The sequence below is a fragment of the Oryx dammah genome, unplaced genomic scaffold (genome assembly GCF_014754425.2).
Source record: "Oryx dammah isolate SB20612 unplaced genomic scaffold, SCBI_Odam_1.1 HiC_scaffold_11232, whole genome shotgun sequence".
NCBI lineage: Eukaryota > Metazoa > Chordata > Mammalia > Artiodactyla > Bovidae > Oryx > Oryx dammah.
The window spans coordinates 3572505-3587880 of record NW_024080625.1 but is presented as its reverse complement, the minus strand read 5'-3'; the positions used below and the strand labels follow the sequence as shown (position 1 = coordinate 3587880).

General features: G+C 42.6%; 1 protein-coding gene across 1 annotated transcript in view; it reads right to left on the bottom strand.

Annotated features, from left to right (window-relative positions):
* Positions 1-15376, bottom strand: part of LOC120861341 (sodium-coupled neutral amino acid transporter 1) — a 58412-nt gene that overhangs the window by 18785 nt on the left and 24251 nt on the right. The window contains exons 4-6 of the mRNA XM_040236987.1: positions 2123-2196; positions 638-730; positions 246-327 (exon numbers count right to left, since the gene is read on the bottom strand). Coding sequence (XP_040092921.1) covers positions 246-327; positions 638-730; positions 2123-2196 — 249 coding nt within the window. The remainder of the gene's footprint in view (positions 1-245; positions 328-637; positions 731-2122; positions 2197-15376) is intronic.

Sequence of the window (15376 nt, the reverse complement as noted above, 5' to 3'; positions counted from 1 at the left end):
CTTAGCACGGCTGATGAATCTATTTTTTAAATGCTCAGATTCAAACGGTTCTCCTTGCCTCCTTCATTTATATACCCCCAAGCAAACAAGAAACAACAAGAAAAACAAGAAACAGCAAACCAAGAAAAAACAGCCTAGGGAAAATTCTGTTTCTGCAGTCTTCATAGAACAAAAACTTGGGTTATTAGCCCACATTTCAATTAAAAACATTTCAGTTATCTTTTAAACAACAGTCTATAACTTACGAAAATTCCTCTTCCTTTCCCATTAGAAATTTTATGGCAGAAGGTAGCTCATTTTTTACTATGAAGAGGTAGCTCAGTATTGCTAGAAGAAAATGAGAACATTTTTAGAAAGAAGATACTGAGGCTCATGTTGCAAGCTATACACAAGGTGACCAGACTGTCTCTAGAGTAACCTTCAGTAGGACAGAAAGATGGCTGTAGACACTGTCCAATACCCCTGGCTGTAACTGTAATTGGTTGTAAGTGACTACTGTCTCTGCTTCACTTTCATTGCAATGAGAATGATACGGCTTGAATTGTGTTAAAATTCATGTGGCCACTCAACCACTGAGATTAGGAAAAATAGTAATAACATTCACAACTTTAATGTATAGAAAAAACAATCTTTTTACCTCCAGTGTTCTGTAGGGAGGTGGCTCCAAAGATGACGAGTTTCCCTGTGGTGCCAAAGACCTGTTCTCCCAGCTTTTCATAAACCATGCAGCCTGTTTAAAAAACATAGTTGAGAACAGAAAAAATGATGAGTTCCCTACATTAAAAATAGCCAAGATTTCACCATTCTATTGACTATTCCCCAAGTTACTGGGTCTTTATCAAAAATCATATACATAGTCTTCTTGGCTTTGCAAGGATTAAGGCATTCTCACTACAAAACAAAAATAACCTGTTGACTTAAAAATGTCAGACATGACCACCATTTTTTTTTTCAGGTTGGCTACAAGAGCATTACAAGTAAATGATTAGGTCATAAGCCTTATTTTCATTTTAATTATCTCAAAAATCTCCCTACTTTACTGGGGGGAAATTCCCATTCTAATTTTATTCTCAGGTCTGGTGTATATCATTAAAATAAAAATTTGATTTAAAAACAAAAACCCTGATGGCTGGGAAGAAAGGTTCCTTTTGAACTGATGAGGCTAACAAGGAATAATAATATTCCAACAATGCCTGTGGGTTCTAAATATAATAACATAAAAACATGTAATAACCACAACATTAGAATTTTGATCTTTATTTCAGAGATTTGACACTCACAAAAGAGAGCAGCAGATAACTCTTTCGAGAGAATAATTAGGCAATAGCAAAATTCTAAAATCTTCAACCCGCTCATCTCAACAAATGTTAAACCATTCATTAAAAAAACGGGTTTATGTTTCTGTAACAGTTCTGCTCACATTTTTCAAAAGGTTCACAGAAAGAAATTGGGTTAGACTATAATTAAACTTTTGTTTATTCTTTCATAAGACTGATGTTTAAACTAGACAATAGTTAGATCCACAGTTTATTACAAAATGTTCCAGGTAAATGGAGTCATCTATATACAGTAATGGTTGGCCAATGTGATTTTAGCTAACGTAAAAGTCAAAGTATTACAAACATAATCCAGTGTCCCAGGAATAGAAAATAAACACTTCAGGTATTACACTGCCCAGAGAACTTAAAGTCTTTTCACAGCACACTGACGCCCACATTGCTTGGGAGTCACATTTTCTCCTTGGAATATGCACAAAAGAGAATGAAAGCTCTGTTTACTTTTAAAACCTTGGAGCCTATAATATAAAAGCATGGGATCCTTGGTCTGAATTTATAAACACTTGAGGAAAAACCAAGGTCTTTAAAATGAAGTCATCTTAAACTAGAAAAGCAAGTATATTTGAGGGTTCTCTTTAAATTGCAATGTTATTTGCTTACTATTCATAACAAGTTCATTTATATGTTCCTGTATCTACTCTAAGTAAATACCACTATAGGTCTTCCAGCGACAACAGGTCAAAGTACTGTTTTTCTTTAATATACAAGTTGTTGAACAGGGATAGTATCATTTGTTCATAATGTCACTGTGAGAATTTATCACTTTGGCTTTACAAACAGCTTACCTGTTTCCTTTGAACAGATCAACAGCAGGTTGATTGAATATATAGACAGCAGTGTTACTGAAGTCAAAAGTACCCTAAAGCAAAGAAAATAAGTCTTGTGATAACTATAAAGACTCTGACCGTAAACTGTAGAAAGGCCAGGGCTGACTCATAGGTTAACACTATTCACTGATAGAATCCAAATACTGGAACCTATTAGTCACACCCTCCTTAACATCTTCAATAAAAATGTTCTACCAAGTAAAGAACTGCTCACTGGACTGTAACTCCAAGAATTCAAATCTTTTACGTAATTCTAAGCTTAAATATAAATGGCACTCTGGGATCATTTCAATTGAGGTGACTTTTAAAACAACATTGTGAAAGAAAGCTTTTGTGGTCTATGGTATACTTTCTGTGACATCTAAGTGAGGAAGTGTGAGAAGGGACGGGTGGGGGCTGGGAGAGGAAGGCATGAAGCGACCTTTAGGTCAGTGACGTGACTTTGGACACCTTGCCTGAGGTCTCCCATTCCTAGATTCCTTGCCTATAATATAAAGGCAAATGGTGTCTAGGGTTCTTTCCATCTATTTACTCTATGGCTATTTTTGAATAAATAAACCACTGAGATGATTCACTTTTTTTTTTTTTTTTTTTGCTCCCAGTGTCTCTTAAAAGAACCTCCTTTAATGGATGGGAAAATTCTGACAACTGTGATGAAAAGACTTTGTTGAATGATGAACTCATGTTTTTGTTTTAGTACATCTGGCTCATGGCCGAACCTTCCTCAAGAAAAAAGCACAGTTAAAAATGATGTGGGAGATGACACAGATTTCAGAATCATTTGGTTAAAACAGACATAAAAATTGAAAATAAAGCTTATTTATTAACAAGAACAAAATTCCAGTCTTCTAGATGAAACCATTCACTTCCTGATGTTGGGAAAAATGTCCTGTAAACAACGCTTTAGTGTAATTGATTCCATGTCTGAATAATTAAGGCAATTATTTTTCTGGCAAGTTCTGTTGGGCAATGCTTGGCACCTTGTGCAGTTCTCTCTGCAAGGGCCTCTTCCCGGACTTCCCCACATCCCACACACCTGCTGAACCCCTGCTGAGGGTGTCTTCCCTTGCCCCAGGCAGAAAGACAGCTTCTTAGTTTTCCCCTATCTTGCAGCACTTTGTTTTGCCTATGTTTCAACCATGGGGAGATAAATGGGGGAGCAAAGACAGTCAAGGCCGGAGAAGATGAAGGGCTGGAGACTGGCCAGGAAATGTAAGAGTGACAGGGCTCACCAGACGTAAAACAAAATCTGGGGGAAAGATCAGAAAACCTAACCCTTTGGGTGAAGGTACAACTGACCAGCTAACAAAGGGGAATTTAGGTATGAATATAAGGAGGTGCATCTGGATATGTACTGACTCAGATCCCAGAGTAAGAGGGTGAATAAGAGGGTAAGTCCCTTATTACCTATTCTGGTTGAGGGACATGAAAAGCTGAGAGCAAGCATTTATTAAGCAATGGAGCAGTTCTGAGATAAGCAGTGGAACATGGCTTGATACGCCACAGAGTAAGACACAGGACACAACTGTGCTACGACTTCTCTTTCATCTTGTAAGATAATATTTATGTTGAGGAAGCAGACCTTGAGTTTCACTCCGAGTTCATTCACGGTGACACTGAACCCTAAATGGCAATTTCCGCATGTGCCTATGCCAGGCCACAGGGCATTTATTTCTGTGTGGCACAGAGAGCTTGGGCTTCCCAACTGGAGGCTGAGTGGGCGGAACTTGTGAGGATTAGCCACGTGCTCTTCTGGAGCGACTTTGTCCTCTGCTCAAGCGACTCTCTTGGAACTGAGCTGAGGAGAAGAGTGCGTGTTACCACTGGCCCCGAGGTATGGAGTAAAGAGTATGACCTCTCAAAATACATACCTGGCAGGAGGGATAATTACTAATGTCTACCGGTGGTGTTGGAGAAGACTCCTGAGAGTCCCTTGGACTGCAAGGAGATCCAACCAGTCCATTCTGAAGGAGATCAGCCCCGGGTGTTCTATGGAAGGACTGATGCTAAAGCTGAAACTCCAGGACTTTGGCCATCTCATGGGAAGAGTTGACTCATTGGAAAAGACCCTGATGCTGGGAGGGATTGGGGGCAGGAGGAGAAGGGGACGACAGAGGATGAGATGGCTGGATGGCATCACCGACTCGATGGACGTGAGTCTGCATGAACTCCTGGCATGCTGTGATTCATGGGGTCGCAAAGAGTCGAACACGACTTGAGTGACAGAACTGACTGACTGACCTAATGGTTAACCAAAGGCCCTCAGCGTGAAGAACTGGGTCTTCAGTAGCAAAAGAAAGATTCTAAGGAAACATCTGTTCCCCCAGCTAGGACCACGCATTGTTCTCATACCAGAAGCCGCTTTGCCTTTCCTTTGGGTGGACTTGCTTTGGAGATGGCGCACTTGTATCAGGGCTTCCCCTGGTGGCCCCAGTGGTAAAGAACCCGTCTGCAAGTGTAGGAGATGCAAGAGTCTTGGGTTCGATCCCTGGGTCGGGAAGATCCCCTGGAGAAGGAAATGGCAACCCACTCTAGTATTCTTGCCTGGAGAATCCCATGGACAGAGGAGCCTGGAGGGCTACAGTCCACAGGGTCATAAAGAGTCGACACCACTGAAGTGACTCAGCACGCACGCATGCATATCGCTTCCTTCTCTTTTCCAAGTGGGAGAAAAGGGTTGATCAGGGAAGATTTTAGCAGGAAACTCAGCTACCTTCTTCCCCACACTTAACACTGGCAAACTGAGGTCATCCCGCAGTGATGACAAGCCCCTTGCTTCCATGTCTGAGAGCCATCAGGCCACACCCCCAACCAAAGGACCCCATAGTAAGTCTGATAGCCAATCCCTGAAGACCCTTTTCTCCATGCCTTCAAACATATACACCTTCCCTTCAGAGACTGAAAGCTAATAAAGAGCAAAAAGTTTTTTCTAAGTTGTCACCAAGAGGCAACTTCTGTATATATTAAAACTCTAAGACTGCTTTAGCCTGTAACAGAATCTAGCACTAATGGGATTAAAATTTAGAAAAATTCACCTCCCTATTTAGATTCTTAGAAGAAGTGATAAGGTATCTAATTAGTTATCACAGATCCCAGAATAGTTTAAGAGGCTCCAGTGGGAGTTGACGTCTAAAAGAAAGACCAGGAAGAATGACTTGAGATACAAAAATGACTTATTTGAACATTTATTTTGAGCATAACTGTGCCCTTATTTGGGCTTCCCTGGTGGCTCAGAGAGTAAAAGCGTCTGCCTACAGTGCAGGAGACCTGGGTTCAATCCCTGGGTTGGGAAGATCCCCTGGAGAAGGAAATGGCAACCCACTCCAGTACTCTTGCCTGGAAAAATCTCATGGACGGAGAAGCCTGATATGCTACAGTCCATGGTGTCACAAAGAGTCGGACACGACATTTGTCCAAGTAAACATCTGGACATATAGCTTGGTTTCCTGGAGGAGAAACATAAGCTGGTACCCCCTGGACTAAGCAACAGAAGTGATTCATGTTTTCATCTCATCTGGGTGTCATATAAGCTTTCACGCTGCTACGTGTGTGCATGCTCAGTCGCTCAGGCGTGTTCAACTATTTGAGACCCTGTGGACTATAGTCCAAAAGGCTCTTCTGCCCGTGGAATTTTCCAGGCAAGAATACTGGCGTGGGTTGCCATTTCCTACTCCACGGAATCTTTCCGACCCAGGGATTGAACCTGTGTTCCTTTGCATCTCCCGCACTGGCAGGTGGGTTCTTTACCATTGCTCCACCTGGGAAACCTTTCACATTGCTAACCACTGACCAGAAGTTTTCATACGGCTGGGGCAAAAGCTGCTCACTGAAAAAGGCCTGTTTCAATGGGAAGCAAACCTCAGCACCAGGCAGTTGTCAAGGTATGAATAGTCCAGACTGATGTTCAGCCTTGAAGAGGAGGGGATCTAGAACATGACTGGACACAGGTCCTGGGGAAGCAGTAGAGGGGGGTCAGTCTTGCGAGGAATGCGGTCAGGAATTTTGAGAACCCTGACATCAGCGATACTTTGTAAACATGGTGCAGGGACACTCCACTAGATTTTATGTCACCTGAGAACCAAGAGGCTGGTTCAGTTCAGTTCAGTTGCTCAATCGTGTCCGACCCTTTCAGCTCAGTTCAGTTCAGTCGCTCAGTCGTCTCCGACTCTTTGCGATCCCATGAATCGCAGCACGCCAGGCCTCCCTGTCCATCACCAACTCCCAGAGTTCACTCAGACTCACGTCCATCGAGTCAGTGATGCCATCCAGCCATCTCATCCTCTGTCGTCCCCTTCTCCTCCTGCCCCCAATCCCTCCCAGCATCAAGGTCTTTTTCAATGAGTCAGCTCTTTGCATCAGGTGGCCAAAGTACTGGAGTTTCAGCTTTAGCATCAGTCCTTCCAATGAACACCCAGGACTGATCTCCTATAGGATGGACTGGTTGGACCTCCTTGCAGTCCAAGGAACTCTCAAGAGTCTTCTCCAACACCACAGTTCAAAAGCATCAATTCTTCAGTGCTCAGCTTTCTTCACAGTCCAACTCTCACATCCATACATGACCACTGGAAAAACCATAGCCTTGACTAGACGGACCTTTGTTGGCAAAGTAATGTCTCTGCTTTTTAATGTGCTATCTAGGTTGGTTATAACTTTCTTTCCAAGGAGTAAGCGTCTTTTAATTTCATGGCTGCAGTTACCATCTGCAGTGATTTTGGAGCCCCCCAAAATAAAGTCTGACACTGTTTCCACTGTTTCCCCATCTATTTCCCATGAAGTGATGGGACCAGATGCCATGATCTTAGTTTTCTGAATGTTGAGCTTTAGGCCAACTTTTTCACCCTCCTCTTTCACTTTCATCAAGAGGCTTTTAGTTCCTCTTCACTTTCTGTCATAAGGGTGGTGTCATCTGCATATTTGAGGTTATTGATATTTCTTCCGGCAATCCTGATTCCAGCTTGTGCTTCCTCCAAGCCAGCATTTCTCATGATGTATTCTGCATATAAGTTAACTAAGCAGGGTGACAATATACAGCCTTGACATACTCCTTTTCCTCTTTGGAACCACTCTGTTGTTCCATGTCCACTTTTAACTGTTGCTTCCTGACTTGTACACAGATTTCTCAAGAGGCAGGTCAGGTGGTCTGGTATTCCCATCTCTTTCATAATTTTCCAGTTTATTTTGATCCACACAGTCAAAGGCTTTGGCATAGTCAATAAAACAGAAAGAGATGTTTTTCTGAAACCCTGGTTAGGAAACAGAATTCTAGACTCCTGGACTCAGGAGAGACCTTGAGAGACTACCCTGCCCAGCTTTTCAGCCAGGATGAGAAGCCTCTCTGCTCTGTGCCAACACAAAGGCTTATAGGTCTGCCAGGTCTCCTATCAGGAGACACAAGTACAACCCATCCTGATTCTGGAAAGTGCTGTGCACTGGAACTGAGGCTGAGCTGAAAGCAGTGCTGCTATTTTCATCCTGAGTCCTTACTTTACCCTCCGGACCTACCTGAATCTACTTGAAATCTATCCCCTCTTCCACCTCAAAGTCCATCTGACGGTGCTCATTTTAAGACGGTGCTTGTTGACTTGATCATCTCTAGTACTTTCAGCTGTTCATCCACCCTTTTTAATGGCTGTGTGCATGATGGTCTCACATTAGTTTTGGAGTGCAAAGTGCAAAGCACAATAAGATGATTAATTTGTGTTTTACACCCTGCTTCTTTTAAAGCGACCTATTTTGGTTTTCATTTTTATGGAAGCAGGTCACACTTTTCATTCTTACTGAGTTTCTGGTAGGAACTGCTGTTAGGCCAGTCTTCCTAGTTCCATCCTGTGCACTTTTTGAAAAGTCAAGTATAAGGGTCTGTACTTATTTTCATTACCTTTTATCTTTCCAGTCTCCCAATATTTTTTAAATTGTTGAGCCTTTTTACTTATGTATCAATTACCTCATCCAGCTTCCTACCTTGAGTTTGCCTTCATCCAAGTCTTCACCCAAGAAGACTTAAGCTTCATCCTGAGTGTGGTTCCAACTCTGAATGGAACAAGACCATCTAGAAAGTAGCCCCTTGTCCACACAACTGCTCCAAGCAGACATCACCCCTGACTTCTCATCCATTCTGTCATCCCTTGTGTCGGGCAAGTGTCTTATCATTTCTGCCTCCAAAATATAACCCCAATCCATACACTGCTTTTTTTTTTCCTATCTCCACATCCACTACTCAAATCCGAGCCACTATCATCTTTAATTTCTGGGCAGCTGTGATAACCTCTCTGTCTCCTTTTTCTTGATTTTCTTGGATCCAGCAGCCAGAGAAATCTGTTTGATTGCTTTATTGTGTGTCTCTGCCACTGGACTGTAGGGCAGACCATGATGGTTTAATTCACAGCCATGGCCTGTCCTTGGGCTTCCCTGGTGGCCCAGATGGTAAAGAATTCACCTGCAGTGCTGGAGACGTGGGTTCAGCCCCTGGGTTGGGAAGACCCTCTGGCGAAGGGAATGGCTGTCCGCTCCAGTATTCTTGCCTGGAGAATTCCATGGACAGAGGAGTGTGACAGACCACAATCCGTGGGGTCACTAAGAGTCAGACATGAGTGAGCGACTAAGCATGCACTCATGGCCTGTCCTATTTACCTATACTTATAATATCACACATAGCACACAGCAGACACTTACCTAACAGTAAGTGACTTTACAAAGGTTACAATCTCATTTTTAAGTCATGTGAGATTCTGCCAAATATCTTACAAAAACCATGGTACACTCTGCTTAAGCCAGTCCTGTGACCTGCCACTTCACTCTTCTTAAAATTTTTATTGGAGTATAATTGATTTACAAGGCTATGTTAATTTCCACTGTACAGCAAAGTGAATCAGTTATACATATACATATATCTACACTTTAAGATTCTTTTCCTTGTTAAGTCATTACAGAGTATTGAGAAGTATTCCCTGTGTTACCAGCTCATTCTTCAAAAGATAAATTAGTTTAGCATGACTATTTAGGACATACTTATTTGGCCCACGGAGCAATATTTCCTGCAGTAATTGCACATAAATAAGCTATTTAGTAATTTGCTCTGGAATGACGTTTGGGCTCTACTTTGTACCACTTTTGAAATCTGGGATGGAATTTGTCAATTTTCAGTCCTCTGGCAATATATTCAGAGACATTTTTCCTCTATTTGCTGCAAGAAAATTTTGTCTCATACATTAAACAATGAACACCTAAACATCTACTTTAAAAACATTTATCTGTCATTGTTTAAAACATATTTATAGGACTGTGATTCTTTGTTCTTCTATAATAGATACAAAGATTATATGGCTAATGTTTAAAAATTTTTCATTTTTAAAAGTATTTTATGCTAATGAAATAGAAAGCTGTGACAATAACTGGAACCAACACTTAAGATGATTGAAATGTTCTATACCATGGCTGTAGTGATTTCACAAGTGTATCTGGGTAAATTCATCCAATCCTATATCCTTTAATTTAAATTAGGAATTTTATAAGTTATACCTTCAAAAAAAAGAATAAAACCCAACCTCACAACACTGTAAGGCAGATGAAACTATCTTTTTAACAGCCCAGCTATATAACAAGAAATCATATGACATCCTCTAACCGAGAGTCAGAGCCCTTGAAAGAGGCGAAGATGAAGCAGCCATCACCACTGTGGATCCAGAAATAGCTCAGAAGGGGGTGTTCAAGGCTGCCACGCAGGTGAGGGCTTTTAACTCATCCAGGCCCCACTTCTCTTAAAAAAGAGAGAACCCTTACCAATCCTCCCAGCATGACTCTCCCTGTCCTCTCCCTTGCCAGAGTTTAAAGCAGTTATTCTCAAGCTTTGAGTCTATCTGAATCTCCTTAGGTTCTTGTTAAACTGAAGACTCTCAAGTCAGCAGGACTGGGATGGGACGTCAGGTTCTGTATTTTTCCCAAGCTCCCAGGTAAGTTGACGCCGCTGGTCCATGGACTGCACCTAGAGTAGCCAGGATGTAAAGCTACGAACTCTGGTCCCCTGGCATGTCCACCTCAGTGTTTATTTCTCACAACCTCTGGACCAGCGCCACCACATCACCTGCCACACTGTCTGCATGCTCAGTGTGATTACCCGGGCACGGACCCCACCACTGTCCAGGTGAGACTGGGCTGACGGGAAGCATTTACAGCTGAACCAATGCCATTCCTGTGGGGCCCTGACTGACTCTCAGCATGAAAGTGAGTCCTGTCTGTTTCCTTTGGTTGACTTCCTAAGGGTATTAGGGCATGACTTGAAGTTGACCACACTATATAATTCCCCCTCTTCTATCTAAACCTGGATGAGAGTATAAAACCTTTTTAAAAATTAATGTCCAGAGATGCCTGTTTTATTTCTTACCAGGTGATGGCATTTCAGGCTGGTGACTTACTATATCAACTACTTTTACGCCTCTGAAGTACAATCCACAAGCCAGCTCAGCAAGGAGCAATAGTGTCCACACCTAACTGTGAGGGGTGGGTGTGGGTGTGGGGGTGGGGGTCTGGGATGGGGTGCCAAGCTGGATTTTCCAAGTAAAGGTCTTGGCTGGCAGGGTGCTAAGACTGGAGCCAAGGGCTAGGCCTGAGGTTGTTTGAGAGACCCTGACTCTTGGAACCCTGTGAATTCCTAGGCCTAGTCCTCCAACCCAAACCTTACGAGCGCAGTTATTATCTTCCTTTTGATAGTTAATTCAGCCCAAACAAGGAGCTGAGCTGGTCCTAGGAAAGTGGATCTGGGGCCTATTTTCAGCTGACCCGTCCTCCGCCTGCACTCCCAACCTTAGGGCACTGCCCTTTCTGTAAGTTCTTAGGAAAAAGCTAGGTTTCTGGTAATTTCCTGTCTCTTTTCAGTTCTGCTTTGAGAAGAAAAGGGAACATAGGGGCAACCAACGGTGGGCACAGGCATCTCGGCAGAGTTCCGGCGGCCCGAGGCCCAGAGCCACGCAAAGTCGGGTCTGCACTGGCCCGAAGTGCTCCTCTGGGAACTCAGGGCCAGGGCACCCTCCTGGGAGGGTGTCCAAGAGGAAGAATTTACTAACCGCATTCTACACCAGTAGGGGCTGTTCATCTGAGAAGGCAGAGGCTGGGAGAACATCAAGATCAAGGAAGAAGGGCTAGAAGGGAGGAATGAACAGCTCTTTCTTATCACAAGGGAGGCCGTGAAAGTAAGCAATTACTAGGTGAATCATTACTGTAGCTCCTCTTCTCTCCTCACCAGAAAAGAACACCAGCTTCCTGTGAGATCTGGAGAGCCCCTGCCTAAGAAGCGAATGACAAGCTGGTGTTTTTCTCTCACACCAAGTCACTCAGGAAAGAATGATCTTACTAGCATCCCTACACTAAGGCCTTAGGCGGCCGCAGATGCCTCTCTGCTCTGCCTGCACATGTCTCTGAGCTGTGGGGCTCTGCGCACGTGTGCTGGCACCTGAGATGGAGCCAGAGCACCGGTGCTCTGTGACTTGGTGCCCACGAAAGCTTTCTTGAATTGAAAAACATTCTGACATTCTAACGTTATTTTATCATGCAGGTATCTCTGTTTCTATATCCTTTGAAATCCCCAGTGCCTGGGAGAGTGTCTGGCACATAAAATGTACCAATAAATATTTGATGAATAAATGAATTATTTCCTTAAAAAATATAAAACTTTTGCCATCCTCATCATTAGAATAGTCCACGTGAAAACTTCGCTGGAGAGAAAGTAGTCTTTATTACTCATCCTGCTTTTATCTAACATCGTGTCCCACCAAACTGCAGCCCTTCACTCTCAAACTCATAGACAGAGATGCTGATTGAGGCAGAATATTTGCAAGAAAATGTAAAGCCCCAGGACAAGGGAATTGAACAAAGTGTAGGAAAAGCTCTCTTTCCTGGCCAATCATCTCTCTCCAGTCCTTCCCTGTGATGCTGGCCTCTCCCAAGCTCTCTTCTACCTCCCACCTTTCTTCCACATTTCCAGGCTGTCTCCACCTTCCCCATTTTCTCATTCACCTCTCATCTCCACTGACTCTCCCCACTCTTTCATTCCACCCTTAACTCTTCATATAAGAAATATCTCTATGAAGTGAATTCAGCTCAGTCGCTCAGTTGTGTCCGACTCTTTGTGACCCCATGAACCACATGACACCAGGCCTCTCTGTCCATCCATCACTAACTCCCAGAGTCCACCCAAACTCATGTCAATTATGTCGGTGATGCCATCCAACCATCTCATCCTCTGTCGTCCCCTTCTCCTCCTGCCCTCAATGTTTCCCAACATCAGGGTCTTTTGAAAAGAGTCAGCTCTGGGGATCAGGTGGCCAAAGTGTTGGAGTTTCAGCTTCAACATCAGTCCTTCCAATGAACACCCAGGACTGATCTCCTTTAGGATGGACTGGTTGGATCTCCTTGCAGTCCAAGGAACTCTCCAGAGTCTTCTCCAACACCACAGTTCAAAAGCATCAATTCTTCTGTGCTCAGCTTTCTTTATAGTCCAACTCTCACATCCATATTTTAAAATACTGATGAAGAGAGCAGAGTGCCTGCTGGGGATGAAGGAAGGGCTGGAGAGCCCAGTGAGGTGAATTTGAAATGTCATTCATCTTTGTGGTCAGGGAGCTCAGGTTCAGGGCTTTTCCAGGCTAGTGTGATACAGCACCAGTGGAAGAAGGGAATTTCAGGCGTGGGGAAGCGAGGAGTGAAGGGCTGTGACATCTAAGCTGGACAGGGAAGGAAGCACAGAGGTCTTAAATGACATACAAGGTACAGTTGGGAGTATCCAAAGGGAAGCCCCCGGAGGGAAATAGAAGAGGTGTGGTCTGGAGCAGGGTGTCTGGAGGGTACGTGCAGAGTGGGTGGTGCAGTATAGTTTCTGGTCTGGGTGGTGATGCCAGTGGGAGAGGCTTAAGTGGAAAGGAAGGGGCACACAGAAGAAGTTTTTTTTGATGAGAACTTAAATGGAAGAACACACGCCTGAAAATTAGGAGAGAGGGACAAGCAGTTCTAATTCATGAGGAAATTTTAAATATTTTGAAAAATTCAAAATTATTTTTTACATAACAAATGCACCTCCTAGAGCTTTCATTTACTTCAATGAGAATTCAGTATAATTAAGCACTTTGTTGATCACTGCTAACAATAAATTTATATTAACAATAAGACCCTGACGCTGGGAAAGATTGAAGGCAAGAGGAGAAGGGGAACACAGAGGATGAGATGGTTGGATGGCATTACCAACTCGATGGACATGAGTTTAAGCAAGCTCTGGGAGTTGGTGATGGACAGGGAGGCCTGGTGTGCTGCAGTCCATGGGGTCACAAAGAGTTGGATAGACTGAGCAACTGAACTGAACAATAAATTTAAATATTCACTCTGTCAGGCCCACACTAAACACTTTTAACGGTATTTTACATATGAATAGTACTATTACTACCTATTTTACAGATAAGGAAACTAAAGTTCAGAGAGGTTGAATATTTTATCCAAGGTCACAAAGCCAGCATCATAGCCCTCAAACTCTGGTAGTCAAACTCCAGAGTCTTTATCCACCATGCTTTACTGTCTGCCAAAGTCAAATGTCCACAGAAGAATACCAGTGTGAAAAGCAAGACCCTAGCAGAAGACAAAAAAACTTAGATTAAAATGTATCCAAGCATTAATAATTGAGCTGGTTTTAACAGACTCTGAGTGATTTTTTTATATTATATACATTTTCAAAATGGCCTTAATGATTATCTTACTTTTACAATAATAGTATTAAAATAAAAAATATAAAGAATCTTTCAAATGCCAGTATCATTATTCCAAACCCTTTTTTCGGGGGTGTACATCTGTTTAAGCCCAAAGCTTATTAATATAATTCCCATTTAATTTAAGGAACTCATGAAATACTTATGGAAAAGAGCAGAAACATCTAGTTATTCAGTCCCAAAATGGACTTCTTAGTCACTACACCCTGATTAAATTTCAACATTCTGAGGATCAGAAGACCAGCACACTAGGATCTGGTAGCATGTGATTATTTGTAATATTTACAGAGTGAACAAGAGAATTAAAGGGATGGTTTTTAAAGGCTGAGCAGGGAACAGGTGAGGATCAATTATTTGTACAATTCCATTACTTTTCTTGTAGGCAAATCTAAATTCTATGGTGCAAAGGTTCTCTTAAACTAGCCTCACTGTGGATTCAGTTCAGTTCAGTCGCTCAGTCGTGTCTGACTCTTTGCAACCCCATGAATCGCAGCAAGCTGGGCCTCCCTGTCCATCACCAACTCCCGGAGTTCACTCAGACTCACGTCCACCGAGTCAGTGATGCCATCCAGCCATCTCATCCTCTGTCATCCCTTCTCCTCCTGCCCCCAATCCCTCCCAGCATCAGTCTTTTCCAATGAGTCAACTCTTCACATGAGGTGGCATCATTCCTTCCAAAGAAATCCCAGGGCTTATCTCCTTCAGAATGGACTGGTTACAACTATAGGCAAAAAAAAAAAGGGAAGTGGTGGCACATGGCTTTCTTTCTTACTTATACAACTTCCTCATTTAAACTCAGACCTCCTCCTAACTTTCTTAGCTTCTCAAAAGCATCAACTAAACTGATAAACTCTATATCTATCTGCGTATCTCTCTTAAAAACTTCTTTCTCTTTAGGATTATATTAGATATTATTTGATTTGATCACCAGTGATATACATTCCTTGCCTTAGACAAAACAACACTGTTGATTAGGTACTTTGTTTCGTCTAAGGCAAGGAATGTATATCACTGGTGATCAAATCAAATAATATCTAATATAATCCTATAGAGAGAGAAGTTTTTAAAAGAGATACGCAGATAGAAATAGAGTTTATCAGTTTAGTTGATGCTTTTGAGAAGCTAAAAAAGTTAGGAGGAGGTCTGAGTTTAAATGAGGAAGTTGTATCAGCAAGAAAGAGAGCCATGTACCACCACTTCCTGTTTTTTGCCTATAGTTGTTGATAGAAGGCTGTGGGTTTTGTGAGCGCTCCATTTTTAACTTGAGAAATGGCTTCCTTCCTCTCCTTCCATTCCACAAGGATCACTGGCTTCCCTTCTCCTCAAACTTAGATCCTTACCTTTCACAATGATGCCGCCTTTATTACACTCTAAAGATGTGACCCCTGAGTGACGAAAGAATTCCATATAACCATTAGGTAAAGGGACCTGCTATAGCTGGACTGTGTGGACTTCCATTCCAGTATGA